The sequence below is a fragment of the Rhinolophus hipposideros genome (genome assembly GCF_964194185.1).
Source record: "Rhinolophus hipposideros genome assembly, chromosome: 2".
NCBI classification, from domain to species: Eukaryota; Metazoa; Chordata; class Mammalia; order Chiroptera; family Rhinolophidae; genus Rhinolophus; species Rhinolophus hipposideros.
This window is the reverse complement of record NC_138048.1, coordinates 50,089,635-50,105,512: the sequence shown is the minus strand read 5'-3', so window position 1 is coordinate 50,105,512 and position 15,878 is coordinate 50,089,635. Positions and strand designations below refer to the sequence as shown.

General features: G+C 47.2%; 1 protein-coding gene across 24 annotated transcripts in view; it reads right to left on the bottom strand.

Moving 5' to 3' along the window:
- The window catches only part of KALRN (kalirin RhoGEF kinase), a 621,535-nt gene that overhangs the window by 176,482 nt on the left and 429,175 nt on the right, over window positions 1-15,878 (bottom strand). For all 24 annotated transcript variants that reach the window (XM_081025698.1, XM_081025722.1, XM_081025696.1 and 21 more), the window contains exons 29-33: window positions 15,391-15,502; window positions 13,455-13,645; window positions 12,915-13,016; window positions 11,432-11,574; window positions 8,355-8,457 (exon numbers count right to left, since the gene is read on the bottom strand). In XM_081025698.1, the coding sequence (XP_080881824.1) occupies window positions 8,355-8,457; window positions 11,432-11,574; window positions 12,915-13,016; window positions 13,455-13,645; window positions 15,391-15,502 (651 nt within the window). The remainder of the gene's footprint in view (window positions 1-8,354; window positions 8,458-11,431; window positions 11,575-12,914; window positions 13,017-13,454; window positions 13,646-15,390; window positions 15,503-15,878) is intronic.

The following is a 15,878-nucleotide window of genomic DNA, read 5'->3' as shown; positions in this document are numbered from 1 at the left end:
CCAGCTAAAGCAAAACCACCATTTCAAAGTCGCCTTCACCTGTCCCATCTCTAGTCTCACTGCTTTGGTTCCAGACATCATTCCTGTTAAGTTCCCCAAAAATAAGACCTAACCGGGAAATCAGCCCTAGCATGATTTTTCAGGATGACATCCCCTGAACATAAGCCCTAATGTGTCTTTTGGAGCAAAGAATAAGACCCAATCTTATTTTTGAGCAAATACGGTACCAACACTTCTGCTTGAAATTTCTAATAGTTAACTGTCGTGCCCACCAGATTGCTTACCTCCGATACCATCCTCTTGGTGTCACTTCTAGTCATCCAAGAGCACAACTTTTTAAGACCAATATTTCCCACAGCCTGTTTCCCCCTACCCTTAGATTTAATGAGGATTCATTTTGTCCTGCCCTAAAATACCTTTTTCTCTTTAACTGCACGGAAGGAAAAGCATAGGTGATAGCCGAGGTCTGTGCAGAATACTCCAGGAAAGCGCTTGCCCTGAGAACTGCCGCTGCTCTCCCTGCCTACAGCCCCCAAGCCTTGCTCTGCCCCCCCCCCCCCCCCCCCCCCCGCCAAGTCCATGCCAGCTCCCCTTCTCAAGCCCCTTTTCCCCAGCAGAACACATCCAGCAAAAGCTGTCCTACTCACTCGGGTCGTGTTTGCCTTGGACTGTCGCCAGCTAATCCATTTTAACATCTTGGCTTGCTCTGAGATTTGTTTTCTCCTTTCACGAAAATTTTTAAAAACGGAATTAAGAATTGTGCTGGGCTACCTCAGGGCTGAGCTGGTTCTGGAGACCCGCTGCTCACGGGCAGCGGGGAGGCAGGGAGCAGACTTGTCCTATCTCGGTGCGCAGTGCCAAGCGCTCAGAGCCCAGCTGGGGATTTGCCTTGAGAGGCCTGAAGACTCCCTCTGTGTGGGGCAGAATCGCACCCCTCCCAAGGCACTATATGAGTCACAAGTACTTGGTGTCAAAGTGTCTGTGAGCAATTATCTTGCCCTTTTGCCCTTTTGCCATATGCCAGCCACTGGAGACATAAGAGACACTGGACTGGGTTATAGGACTACTTGTCGTTTGCTTTGGGTTGCTATGGATTGACCTGGGTGGGACAGGGTGGTGTAGAGGCAGCTGGAGAAGGGGACAATAATAGTGTTTGCTTTTTGCTACAAGGATCTAGACGCTGAACTATCACGGTTACTACAAAAGTACCGTTTTTAAAGCAACTTGACAGGCAGGAGACTGGTGACTAGGGTTTAAGCTTTACATTTGCCATGAACTGGCTTTGTGACTCTGAGCAAGTCACTTTGTTTCTTTTAAACAGGATGAAGGCGAAGGACTAGATGATCTCTCAGGTTCTTCCTTAAGCTTGTATGCATCCAAGTTCCAAACTCCTCCCCCCAACCCCACCCTCTAGTCAAATCTGTGCTATCACACATAGAAATAACCTACTGGCAAACCACCATGTGCAGTTTCCTTACTTCTGCAACAGATATGTGTGGAAAGCTGCCACTACACAGAAACAAAGAGATTTTGTGTGAACGCAGTGCTCTGAGTATCCTGAGAGCACTTCTGAGGTTTCCAGCAGGCTCCCTGTGTACAGCAAACTACTCATTGACTGCTGTAGTTTATGAAACATTGCTTTTTCAGGTGCTGGCAACTTTAAATATTAGACTATTACAAAAAGCAATGCAGTCATGGGAGATTTTGTTCTGGGGACCTAGGCTGTCCTTTTCAGCAAAGTGCATTTCATATCTCCGGTGGTGTGCAGTTTCTGGAAACCAGCCATTTTTTTGAGCAACTTTTTATTTACGGGTAAACCTGTGACCTCGAGTCGTCACACTTTATCAATTTGTTCTGAAAAGCCAGCACATTTTACTGTGCTGAACATCTCTCACTCAGGAGAGTGTGGAGTTGTGCTTCTGGGGAGGTGACAGAGCAGCCACAGGAAGGGAGCTTATCGTGCTTTTCCTAGGAGGAGTTCTGTGCTTTTCCTTGCCCACTGCTGCCATCGCCCCTCCTCCAGTCCCCTGTCCACCACAAGTCAAAGTAACAAAAGAACTATACGAAGGGAAAAAAAAAAAATGCTATTTTCAAGCCTACTCCGGGACTTGGATTGTTCAGAAAACTGAAAACAAAACAAAACCAAAAAACCCACAAGTTGAGCTTAAAATTTTAAAGTGAAGATGGCATTTTTCCTACTTTGGAGTGACTACCAGAATCAGAAATCATTGAAAAAAATCACAATGCCTCTGTGTAAGATGCACACAGCAATTCTGACCCCCTGTATCGTCAGGCGTGGGGCGTGACTGAGACTCAAGATTACAGAAGCTTATCCAGTCCCAGTTTAGATTTCAGCTACATCCACTTCAAGCCGTGGTAACAAGAAGTAGAATTATATATTCTTTTCAGGTGTTTATTTCAGGGTTAGAAAGTGTTTTGTTACTACATGGGAGGCAATGTAAGTCTTTACCGATAAAGAAATATCTTATGGGCCCTTAGGCCCCACTGAGACAAAAGACAGAGTAAAGGAAGACCTGAGGAATGTCTCTGACAGATCCATCACATTGTCTTCGACTTTTAATATAGTGCACTTAATGGGCTGGACCTCTAGTGGGTGGCTCAGGCATCGCAACTAAATGCAACACACTGTCACAATAACAGTTTGGAGACCCAACCTGACCCAACCTTGCACGGATCATCTCGATGGCTTTTAAGAATTTGCCAAGTGTAAATTATTACCTAGTGTAAACTGATAGGATTTTTGTCAGCCCTGATACTGCTGAGTCTCCATATATCCAGGTGTTTGGTTTTCTCTTCAGTGGCAAAAACCAGTGATCTATGGGCCCTTCAAACGCCAGAAAGCCGTTGTCTGTTTTCTTGCATGGGAATGCCCTGCAGTCACTCAGACACTCCTCACTTCAGACACCTTTTCATACAGAATCTCGGCTAGTCCTTCAAAATCCCGGGAAGCAGAAATCATTGCCCTCACAGTACAGGTGAGGAGACCAAGGCATGAAATGATTCAATGACCCACGCAGCTAGTAAACATGGCTGGGCCTTGTTTCGTTACTGTACTGCCAGTATGGAGAACTGCACCTGCTATGAAATAAGCAGGGCCTCAACACAGTGCCTGAGTGAAGAGAGCTGGAACAGGCCAGTGCAGGGGCTGCACGCTCCCCCACGCACCAACGCGGAGGCAGGTCCTCTCTGCCTACAGCCCTGGCCTGCCGTATGCTCCCGGAGGGCAGGTGTCAGGATTACCAGATTCTCATAAACGGGTGAGGCTCTCCAGAAGTCTAGTCCCAGAGGCTCCGACAGCCAGGCTGCCTGCCCCTACTGCACATTACTGCAGTGAGTGACGTTGGAGGAATATTTCCCCTTAGTTGAACCCTCACCATCTCTAAATAGAGCTTGTCCGCCCAATCGGTAAAACCAATTATTGGTCATGACGCACTACACGGATTGGTCAGTCCAGAGTTTAAAAATCACTGAGTTAGACCTTGAAATCTCCAGGTTCTCCAGGCGTGTCCCTGTCCCCCTTCAGTTCATAGCCAGCAGTGGCGCACCTTGCGTCTTAGATCACATTAGCTTATTGTTGAAATTCCTCATTCAAATCACAGGCAGCCCTGGGATGTTGCAGCAGTGTTCTCTCCCTTACCATTTTTGTAGAGACCACTAGCACCTGCAACTCATTTTCACTTCTTTTTCCCTGTCTCCAGCCAGACTGGACATGTCTAGAATTCACAGTGAGTTTTGGATGGAGAGTATCCCTACTCCCCGGGTTTGTAACATGCAATTCAACAAGCATTTGAACATGTCTAGCAAGCCGAAAGGAAACGGTAAGTATATGCACTGGGACCATCGCTGGGCAGATGGCCGCTTCTGCACCCTAAGCTGGAAATTATTCGGCAGAAATCCATCATGTTCAACGAGATACTTTGTCACTGCCATCTCATTACTCAGCCTTGCTTGACTAGAATTCTATATTCTGGATTTCTTTGAAGTGTGCAAAGCCCCATCACTTAACCATAAACCTATAAGCAAGGACCCTTTACAGTGGAAAGCCTGGAGTAGCACGAGCAAAGTCCTGGGCAGATAGGAAGGGGCTCAGACCACTGTAGAACAGTGTAAGCACACGCATTTGCTTCAGGGAAGTAACACTCTGTATGGGACAGGTGTCAGGTAGAACCAAATCATGCAGACCCACTTAAGGGTTGAATAAAAGCAACTTTGGGGAAAGCTATTAATGCCGTTTACTGAGGCACCCCCATTGGCTTTTTCAGCATTTAATGTGCAATTAAGAATATAGACTGAGTTCTCATGATGGGAGGATTTGTAACGTTAAGTAAGCAATACCAGCTCTCCTGCTCCAGAGAAAAGTGGTGGATTCCTTTCTTAGAAGAGTCAGAGAAGGAGTGCTCTGAAACCTGGGTGAGAAAGGAGCAGGAGGTTGGGCATTCGTCTTTCTCCTCAGTCTTGTCTTTTTAGCAAGAATTTGGCTGAAGCCACGGAGGTATGTTTATTCAATAATGCTGGGAGAGGTAGCTGACATACTGGAGAAAATAATTTATATTCAAAACGTGCTGGAACACTGGGATGGAGCTAAATGAGAAAATCTAATAATGTAGTCTGGTAGTCAGGTTACTAAGTCATCTAACTAAGTCCATGAAAACAGGTGTGGAGATTTTATGAGTAGTACTGCACACCCCTCCTAGACACGATGTACCATGCTAGGGAGACGAGGCAGAGTAGCCCTAGAACAAGGGTGGAATGTGCTTGAGTGAAATCACATCTGCAGTGTTATGTACCATTCTAGATGCCCCGTTTTATATAGATCACTATACTCTGCAGTCAACCCAGAGGAAGGCAACCAGCATGTGGAAGGGTCTGGAAATATATTAATACACAGAACTGGAGAAACTGAAAACTTCTAACCTAAGCAGAGATTAAAAGGTAAGACAACTGACTTCATATATATAAAACATCAGGGGTTGCCACTGGCCAAAGGTGGTACAATTTGAGGATTAAAATGAATACGTGACAGTAATATGTTATAACCCATTAAATAATAATATAACTCATGAGCCAATGCTAACTACAAACATCTAGACCTTAGGTTCTAAGGGCTAGCAAATGGAAAGAGGAGTAAGGTTGTTCTGTTTATAGACAGATACACTGAAGCTAAACCCCTGTATGTCTAATATGGAAAGGAACCTGCTGACAATGAGTTAATGGATGAAGAACCCAGAGGGCAGGACTTTGCTCAAGGACTTTCAAAGATCCTCACTCAGTCTGTTCAATAACTTATTTATAGTATCTAAACATTGGTTTCCCCACTAATAATGGTGGGAAATTAACCTTGACTGAATGTCTAACCAGTTCTGAGTGAATATATTTTACTTAATCTCCCCAAGGCCTCTGTGAGATGGGTATTATCTTTGTTTTACAGATAGGGAAGTGAAGGCGCAGTAATTCATGCCACGTGACACAGATAGTAAGGGCCAGAGCTGGGATTCGAGCCCAGGTGTGTCGAAACTCCTTCCTCTCCATCACAGCACACAAAATATACACAAAGAGACTGGAAAGGTGCCCTAGGGCCCCCCAGCTCTGCACATCGGTATGTCATGGCCCTTTAGTGGTTACATTTTCACATCTACCCGGCAAGGCCACTATTCTAAACCGGTTGTTAAAATGACCCTGGTCCCTGTGAGCTGTCTCTGCCCCATCCCTTCCCCACAGCCACACTTGTTTCCCCTTCTGTTAAATATGGTCCAATTTACCTGACCCAGTCCACTTCATTATCTTTCTCTTTTTCGGAGTCTATTTACCTGACCTCTTAGAAACCAAAGGAGACCCGTTTCCTGGTCTTGTGGTACCGTTAGGGGAAATGTTAACACTGCCGATGACGTCTCTGAGTTCAGATACACCAAGGACTAGCTTCTCCGATGAAGGGGGTTGCAGGTCAAGGAAGACACATGGCTGCCTTATTTCCACTCTTCTGTATTAGCAAAGTAAGAACATTCTAAATTATAGCACATGGTCACAGAGAGGCCCTCGATTTTATTCTGAAAGTGTGACTTTCTAAGTGGTCGTCCGGGTTTCATGTATGGAACACAGAATCTTATCATCTCCCTGCTGCCCCTGTTGCCCAAGGCTTGAGAAAGTAGTTGGGGGTTAATGTTTCCAGCAGGCCAGGTTCTCCAGCTGACTAAAGCTTCCTGCTTGGAGATAAGGAAACTTCTAGGCATCCCTAGCATATTTAAAAATATGTTTGTAGGTTTGTCTGCTTTCAGGCTACTAGTGGCCTCTTAATGCTGGAGTTCTCTGAGATCATGGACTATGTCCCATCTGTTCATTCATTCCCCAGGTATTGCCCAGTCATTGGTGTGTTCTGTGTGCCAGGGGTACGGCAGTGAAACAGACAAACACAACCTCTGCCCTCCTCAGGGCTTAACAGCCTGGTTATAGAGACACACATGAAACAAAAAGTACACAAGTAAGGATTCACACTCAACAAATAGTCCACATCTCTCTACAGTATCCAAAACAGAGCTCAGCACATGGTGGGAGCTTTTTCACGAATATGTGAGTAGTGGTTTTGTGGAATGTGCAGAAAGACTGACCAGCTGAGTTCATCTCAGCATTGGGAGTTCAACGCTTCGACTTTCAGAGTGAGGGGGAAAAACATGAGAGTGACTCAGGGAGATCTGGGTTCTAGTTTCTGCTTTTGTACTAACACTAGGATTTTTTGGGGGCAAGTCAGTCAGTCTTTCTGGGCCTCAGTTCCCTGACTTCCAGAATAACATATAGGTCCCAGGATTTCTCATGAATCATGAGATGCCTGCCATCAGAGGTGTTCTCATTTAGCCTCACGTATCTTGCCAGAGACAAGGCATGGCTGGAGCCGATGGCTTCCTAGGACAAATGGCTCTACCAAAAGGGTCTGTAAGTCAGGCCCATGGGGAAGATGGAGCAGCAATGGGAAGGGATGAATCTCCTGGACCGTGAAACTAACAGGCTCAGTCTGGACATGGGAAACACGGCCCTTCACTTACCACCCACTGAGTGTTTAAAAAGAAACATTCTCATTCATAGGCTATTCTAGGTTATATTTCTACACAACAGATCAGAGGAGAATGGAAAGTACTGAAATAGTTTGCTTTGTATGTTTTTACAAGTGGGAAAAAACCCACAATTTTCTATCCACTCTGATAGTCAAAAATGGCTTAGAAACTTGAAGGCAGGGTATTAGAGTTACCTGGCATGTCCTGAACACTAGTCTTGAGTGTGATTAGCACTGTGATCTTAGGAGGTTTGGGGGCATAGCGTTCCTTTTTCCCCAGTAAGAAAAAAATTAGGAAAAATCCTAACGAATACAGATCATCTTTAAAAAATACCCATAACTTAGCAAACTAAAATGAAACCAGGACACAGCCTGTTGCCTGAGGCTGACGGGCCAGGCCAAAAGACTAACTAGAGAAACTTGGGCCAAATAGTCTTTGAAAATCCCTACCTTCTGCAATAAAAATCACTAAAATGCAGCAACATACCATCTCAGACTCTTCTGACCCTGAGGTGACTAAATGAGACCAAGCCTTGCCGTGCCCCTGATGCGAATTCAGACAGTTGAATTCTTCCCCTAGCTTGAGCAGGTATACTGAGTCTTGGCTACTGGCTTCTTTCTTTCACTCCCCATCAGAGCTCCTAACTTTTGTTTACTTGCTCCAAAATGTAAGAGAGCAAGCAATCCGGCTTTCTCGTGAGACTACTGCATCCCTACATGCTGCTTCATGTACCACTTCCTGGTCCTCGGCCCCTCAGGAACTGAGCCCCAATATCTGGCCAGAAGAAGACACCATTTCTACTGGAGCCCGTTTGGCTAGCAGGCGCCTACCAACCAGCATCTCTCTGTGGCCATTTCCCAAATCATTGGTCATGGTCTAACTTTGAGATGAGCCCATTCAAATCATTATAACTAGGAGCCAATCACAGCCACTAAGGTCTCAGGAAGCTATCCCAGCCTCAGCACCCTGAGTTCCAGCCTCCCAGAAGGCAGAGCAATCCAAGCAGCCCAGATGCGGGCATCTCAGAAGGAGAGGAGACCCAGACTCTCTCACTCTTCATTCTCGCCACTCTGCTGAACTCACAACAGGAGAGGTCTGGCTGACTGCCCCAATCCCTGTCCCCTCTGACAAGATCTCCACATGTCACATAGCTCCTTCAGCCCTACAAAGAGACCACCGGCTTCTGAGGTCAGGTTCCATAGTGGGAGAAATTCCTTGGGGGATAACTCTGCAGGGGTGGTAAAGCCAACAAGAAGTTCTAGGGGAAGGTAGGAAGGGGCACTGTCCTACCTTGTCACTGTCCACTGTGTTCTGAGATGTCCTAGAGGCAATGGAGATGGTATCTGGCTGGCTGCTTCCATCCCCCTGGCTGTCAACATCCTCCACTCCATCCCTGCAGGAAGAAGAGGAAAAAAACAGGGGTGGGGGTGGGGGGAACCACTGTGGGTTTAGAGCACACAGGACTTCCAGCTGGGCTGGCAGAGCAGAGCCGCAGCACTTTCTGGCAGGGATTTGTCTAAAATGATCCCACTAAAGGAAACAGCGCTATGTGATTTTCAATGATGCCAGAGGGGGCAATTACTTATTCCTTTGTACCAGGAATGGGTCTATAATAGGCAGTAAAGAGGACCTACTCAGGACCTAGGTTTCTACCCTACTCAGGACCTAGGTTTCTACCCAGCTGGGTCATCTCCAACAATCCCAGAATTCAGGGTATTCACACAGTTTTTGTACATCCTGTAACAGGACGGGGGTTGGTTTACAGCTGGCCTATAAAGAAAACAGAACTGATAAGATGTTTCTTTTTTGACTTGTGTTTTTTTTTTTGCTCAAGAAAAAGGAGTGGGGTATTTTCTCCAGGGAAGTCCCAGATGTTGGGCCCTCAACTCCTGGGTGTGGAGGAGGAGTTCACTGCCTTCGTTTTGGTGGGTCTTCTTGATCTCGTGCTTATTTATGATGACTTCTTATAAATACAGAAGGCCAAGGCTTCTTCTCAAAGACAGGAGAACAGTCCCAGATTCCACAGCAGCTTTTGAGACAGCTGTGTTCCTGAGCGTCTGATAAGACAGTCTCCCAAGAGCACTCGTGGCATTTGGACCCCTTCCTGGGCTCCTGGGCCATACAGCTGTCCCACAGGTCCTAGCTGAAGGTTCTCCTTCAGCTCTCCAATCCTGCACTGCACCCATCGCTAGGGCCTAGGGGGATTAGACGCCTGGGAACTGATAAAGGCTGAATGGTCTCTGTGCCAGGAAAAACTGGAGCAGGTGTGGTCAGGGTTTGGACAAGTTAGCACAAGGAAGGACAGCTCTTCCCATGGAGGCTTTTATGAAAGTCACGGCCCTGATGCTGCTTATGGAAGAGGCCTGGCTTTAAAGGGAAGGGGAACTCGCTGCCTGAGAATGTTACCACCTGGGCAAAATAGCCCATATATTGATGCTGCCTCACAGAGTCTAAACGATGACCTCTGGTGTATGTGAGTGTACGTGGACATGTGTGTACATGTGTGCATTCATGTGATGTGTGTGCATAGCCACATGTCCACTAGTCATAAAGAGTGTTTTCTCCCACGACATCTCTCAGTCAACTGCTCTCTCACCACCACCTGTGGGCTTGGAAAATGCCAACTTATTTTAATAACGTAAGACGCCCATTTGTCGAAATGAAAATCTGCTGTAGAGAGAAATTATGTGACGCATTTCAAAACCAAAAATAAAGGACTTTTGGATCATCTGTTGTTTTAGATATCTGGGCCACTGCTGCCCACCATTCGTAGATAGTTGAGAGTTGGCTGTTCTTTCTGCTGCCCACTATTCTGACCCATGGCAGGCCCTTCTGTGCCATTCCAGATGAAGCCCTTTCTGGGAGATGTCGGGAACCCATCCAGGAGTGTGGGTAGTATTCCCCAAGGCAATCCACTCCTCCATAAACTCTGTCCCCAGATCCAGGAAGCCAAGCTAATGAAATTGTAGACTGCCTGGTTGTTCTCTGGAGTCTGCCAAGGCTTTTCACTGTCTCATCACAGGACAGTGACAGAGAAAAGGTGGAAGGCATTTCCAAGATATGTCCACCCATGTTCTAGAGATGCTCAAACTCTCTTACTATAGAAAGAAATGGCTCTTAATGAGTCGCTCCAGCCATGGTCATGGACATTCAGTTCTTTATGCCTGTTCTATTCTATCTTCTTTATTAAAGCGGGGGCTTCCTGCAGCATGCTCTCTCTCTAGTGCTAAACCAAGTGTACCCCTTCCCTGGACTCTGGACATAGGTAACTGAAATAAAAATAACCCCTCCCTCAGTATAGTCATGACTTCTCCTTCCAGCACAGAGAGGTGACCTTACCCTGGCCATGCATGTTGGGTCTTCTGCCCCGCAGAAGGCTCTCTCTCTACCTTAGTCACACCCTTCTTTTGGCTACCACCTCCCTCCGGGCTGCTTCTCTACAGGCCCTGCAGTGGCTCCCCCGCCTGCGTGTCTTGGTTGTGGCAAAAAGGTCAACCAACTCTGCTGGGTTTATTCCATTCATGAACAGGGGAGGAGAGGAGAGCCTGTTACCTACCACCAATGACCACCACCACCATATCTCTGGTTCCTGTTATTTATTTTCCAAAATGGACATGAAGTTTTTGTATGCTTTCTTTTTGAAGTGCCCTCCAAAAGAGTTGTTGTAAGTGATTGCCACATGGAGACTTGAGAAAGAAATACTTAAGAAGTCATCCACTGGACTAAGGGAAACTGGGATTCAGAAGGGCCTAGAGAGATGAAGATACCCCAAAAAAGTCCTCTTCTGCATGATCAAATTGTTTATCTCAGATGAATGAAGGTGAGGACTGTGGGGGTTGGCAGTTAAGAGCTGAAACGATCAACCCACCATACCACTCCTCATGAATTGCAGTACACAAAGCCCTTTCTTTCACTGTCGAACTGGTCCACAGAGCTCCCCATTCACGGCCCGCCTCCTTCCCAAAGCCTTCCCCTGACTCTCCACTCTAGTGCTCAGCTACAGTCCTCTCTCTCTGAATTCTTACAGGCTTTACTGTTCCTCTAGATGATACGGATTCTTCTTGACTAATTAATCCACATGTGAGACATGACTCTTAGATGGTTGTTGAGGGAACAGACTCATCTTTCACTTCCTTTTATCTTCTTGTAGCACCTTGTAGAGGGTCTAGCAAACGAGAGGTGCTCAATGAAGCCCTGCTGAGTTGAACTGACAGTATCTGGTAAGATGCTTCCAGAGGAGGTAACTCACTTAGGTAACTCGGTGGGGCTCCACCTGCAGAGTGCACCACCCCTGTGGAAGCAAAGGTTCATCCCACTCCCACTCCCGGAAGCATGTGAGGCAGTGCTGGGGGAGAAACGCTGGTTACCTCTTACTATTGTTCCTCTGTTTAGCTGGTGTTTTGGGGAGCTGAATTGGCTCCTTTAAAGCTCCTTTCAGGTGAATGATCCTTTCTTGAATCACCTCACGTATGTTCTTGATCCACTCCTGTTTGGTTTCTATGTTGGAAGCCTGGAGAGCCACAGGGAGAAAGAGTGAGAACCCCATCTCCCTTCACCCTGCTAAAACAGTTCCCAACCCTCCTCTTGCAGGCCTAGTCCATTACTCTTAAGATACCAAATGTTTGAGGAGTTTATTTCTCATTTTACACTTATGACTCTTCAACCCCAGGGACATGCTTCTCCAACTCTTAAAACAGAGCTATGACCTCAAGATTCAATGTAGACTGGAACAGGGGTGAATTTGAAAGTATTTAATAGCCTGTAAGGCACTGACCAATACTGATAGCTGCCCTGGGCTTGGAGCAGTACCCACTGGGCCAAGGATTAACCCTTTGCTTACTAGATTCTCTTGAGGTCTGGAAAGCTCTGGGAGGGGCAGCAGGGGGCATCTGAAGGCAACGGGTATGGATACACAGCAAGATGTTGAACATCTAGTATGGCTACAGAGGCTGTACTGACCGGAAGTCAGTTGTAGGATTTTAGCCTGGTAAACCTGCTCGTTGAAGGCATTGCTCCCATTCCATGAATATCCCATGTGTCTTTGTGGAACATTTTTCAGGTAATTCTGCCTCATGACACGTAACAGCTATGCTGGCAATTCAGAGTCAAGGAGTGTGAAGCTTTTGTCAGGGTTGGACCATCTTTCCCTTGGTGATGGGCGCTTCCCTGACAAGCAAGTGACCGGTGGATCTCTTCTCAGGATCTGCAGGGTCTCTTCTCGGTTAGACTAACCTTACCACAAGCATTGACTCAGTTCGTCGGTTGGGTGTGCTCTGGAGAGCTGAAATGACTCCTTAAGATGTCATCTGCTGAAAGGCCCTTTCTTAACACTCCTCTCAATCAGCATAGTTCCTACGCTGGTATAAGTTACTAGAGCTTCTAGAACATAAGTTCCCAGAGGCTAGGGTCCATATCTTATATGTAGCCATCCCCACAGCACTGAGCCAAATCCCTTATGTGTGCAAGGTACTCAGGGAAAAACATTCAATAAATGTGGAGCAAATTGAGGTGCCTTTGGTCAAAGGGTCAATTGTTGTCCTTGACATTGAAGGGGACATATGGACAGAACATCTCTAAGTGGGACCTGCTGAGGAAGCCCAATAAGCCATTCCCTGCTTTCTTCACTCCACGCTCATACGGACTTAGGAAACCACTGATCTTTGAGATGTCCAGTCTCCTTTCACGACAGAATTCGCTTCACAATATCCATGTGACGCTGTTCTTTGGCTTGACGCCGAAGACAAGCCCAGTGGTTCTGGGGAATCTCCAGACCCCAGCTTTTAGGTGTAAGGTGCCCACGTCCCGCCACCCCCAACCTGGGTCTTATGCCCAGCAGAGAGCAGTACTTACTTTCAGCACGGTTTTATTGTCTGAGGATGGGGTGCGCCCAGACCACAAGGCGAATTTGCAGGGATCTCCCTCTACGTGTTCCGTCACACCCAGCTCTGAGGTCTGTAGACAGGAAATGCCTGTGAGAGGCGGGGAAGGGGAGGGCAGTGGGGAAACTTAGGGCTGGGGTGGGAAGGGAAAGGCAACAAAGAGGAGAGGACCGAGGGAGGGGCTTCTGTCAATCAAACTTAAATAGACTGGATATTTTGTTCATCTACCCAGGATGAAAGGAACTACAGGCACGTGCCTGATTGGCAGGTAGCAGGGAGGGAAGGTGAAGAGGGAGGTGCTAAAAGCAAACAGGAAGAAGAATTGTGAACTCTAAAATGTAGAACTGGGAGTTGAGCAGGGGAGCTTTCCAAATAGGAGGTACTTTCATTTGTCCAGGCTGGATTTGGTGTGGCGCCAGGGGGAGAGATGAGCTGAGTGGTCAAGATCCCTTCCTGCCCACGGGCTCCATGAAAACAGGGAGGCTTGTCTTACCCCACCTGCCCCACCTACCAGTAGCTTGTTCTTGTAAACATATTTCGTGTGTCCTGAAGAGTCTTTGATCTCCTTGCTAAAGACCAAGGAGATCTCAAAGAGGAACAAGTGCCGCTCCCGCCCCTTCCGGATCAGCGACTTCGGGTCCCACACTTGAAAGGCATCCTGGAGAATCAGCTCCCCTTGCACGTCTAGGTTCTCGTCAAACCCTGAAAAATACCCATTTCTACCCTGTGGAGTTTCTCTAGCACCACATCCATGCTCCCCTCCCCTCCTGGAGAAAGGTCTCCTAACTGAGGGCCCTCGGCGCCCACAGTGCTTTCTCACTTGGCTGGTTGTGAGACTCCTGAGGACTTAACGAGCCAGCTCTGCAGAACAAGAATCAGATCCCCCTTCCTGCCCCAGCTCTCCCACATGGAACCAGTACTAGTGGCATCTCCTGCAAAGGTCCTATGCAACCTCCCCCTAGCTCCAGTGTCAGCCTGGGTCCTCCTGCAAAGGCAAACCCTCCACACATCTTCCTCCACAGCTCCCCACTGCCCCTGACTCAGAGCTTAGAGTGACGCTAAGGACAACCGCTGCCAGACTGAGTGCCCTTGACTCCACTGTATTTGTCGTTGCTCTATTTCTCACATCCCTTTCCTCGGACTGACTCTTCCCTGTGATGGCTTCTGTACAGTGTGGTGCACGACCCTTCAACGGTTTACATTTATGCCACTTTAAACCTTTAACAGAGGTTCTGAAACTGCAGTGGGCCTAAGAATCACCAGGAGAGCTCGTGAGAACACAGATTTTTGTCTAGCCATCACTCCCCAAGAGAGAGACGTGGGGTGGAGCCCATGAATTTGAACTTCCGACAAGCTTTCCAGGTTTTGCTGCTGGTGGTCCCCAGACCATACTTGGAGTAGCTAGATGGAGAATACAGGCCAGGGACAGGCTAGAGGAGAAGGGTACACCCAAGGGTGGGGTGGGGGTGAGGATCAGGTGCAAACAGAAAAGAAAGGAGTGGAGAAATTGTAACAACAGAAATACGAGTATGTTCAGATGGTTAGTGTTCAGTCTGCAGAAGAGAACCAGGACGCCTCTACATATAGAATTGGGGCTTCCTTGCTAAGGGTGGCCCAGGAAGTACTGAGACCAGACCAAGTTTCTTAGATGGAGGTGGGTGTGGGGAGGGGAGGTGATGGGGGAGAAAGAGCCCACAAGAGAAAAAACAGCCCACAGGTTTATATATTTACAATGGCGTACACTTATCTTGCTTAACACCTGTTTGCCAGCCCACAATGGAATGAGTCAACTCATCCAACAACTTCCATCCCAATATAACTGCTCTGCCCATTTGTTTTTCAGTGTTAAGAGCACTTTATTGGAGTCTCATTCTACTAGGTTTCTGGGCCCCAAGAACGTGGTTTCAGCAGGATGAAGTCCTATCAGGTTCACCTTCTAGGAATGGCATAAGAGTGGTTGCATACCAGTGTGAATATACCTAATGCCACTGAACTTACACTTAAAGATGTCTATAATGGTAAACTTTATTTCATGCGTATCTTACTGCAATGAAAAAAGAAGGGCATAAGGCTAAAGACGGTGTGTGCACGCGTGCACGTGTGCAAGATTTGTACTTATTCTGATGACAAAGGCAATGCAAATGCTATACAGATTGAACAGGACTGCTGTGAGGGTTCTAGCACATTTATAGAAAGGATTATGGCTTCTCCAAGGCTACCTCACAGGCAGCAAGTTGTCCACAGGCCTGGTCCTATGTGGGGGCGAGAGTTAGCTGAGTTGGCCCCCGTGAAGCTCCTCTCTTACCTCCCGAGTACCTATTAACAACTTGCTATTTCTCCTGTCTTCCAGCCTTGCCCTTTCCCTGATATCATGCCTTCCTACCATGCAAGCTCTCTGTTCATAAGAAAGGAGGAGGCTCCCCCAGGGAGGGTGAGAAGACAGCTACCTTCCAGCATGCTGACATGCATGGCGTCATTAGCTTTCTTTGGGACACTGAGCATCACCTCCAGGCCATCCTTGAGTTCCCCTTTTCCTTCTTCACAGCAAGTTAAAAGTTCCTAGGAAAAAAGTCCAGACACAATTAGAACCATTTCCCCCAGCTTCCCCCCAGCCACCAACCCATCAAGGCAGTTATACACCAGCTGCATTCTCTATAACTGTTCCCTTTAACCTATAAGAAAAGTGGGGTGGGATGGGGAGTTACCTCCAAAGAATTCAACCACAATTTTTCCCCCAACTGAGCTTTCTCAGATCAATCTAATCCAAACGGACTCAATGTAACCTAATTTCCGAAAAGGCAGACACCATAAATCAGCAACTAGGGCATTGGCTGTCACTTGACTGCCCCCTGGGAGAAGGGAACACCCTTGGCAAAGCTCACGAACAGAGGTGCAGTACTATGGAATCATGAAGAGAAGCAAGGGTGTGAAAAGA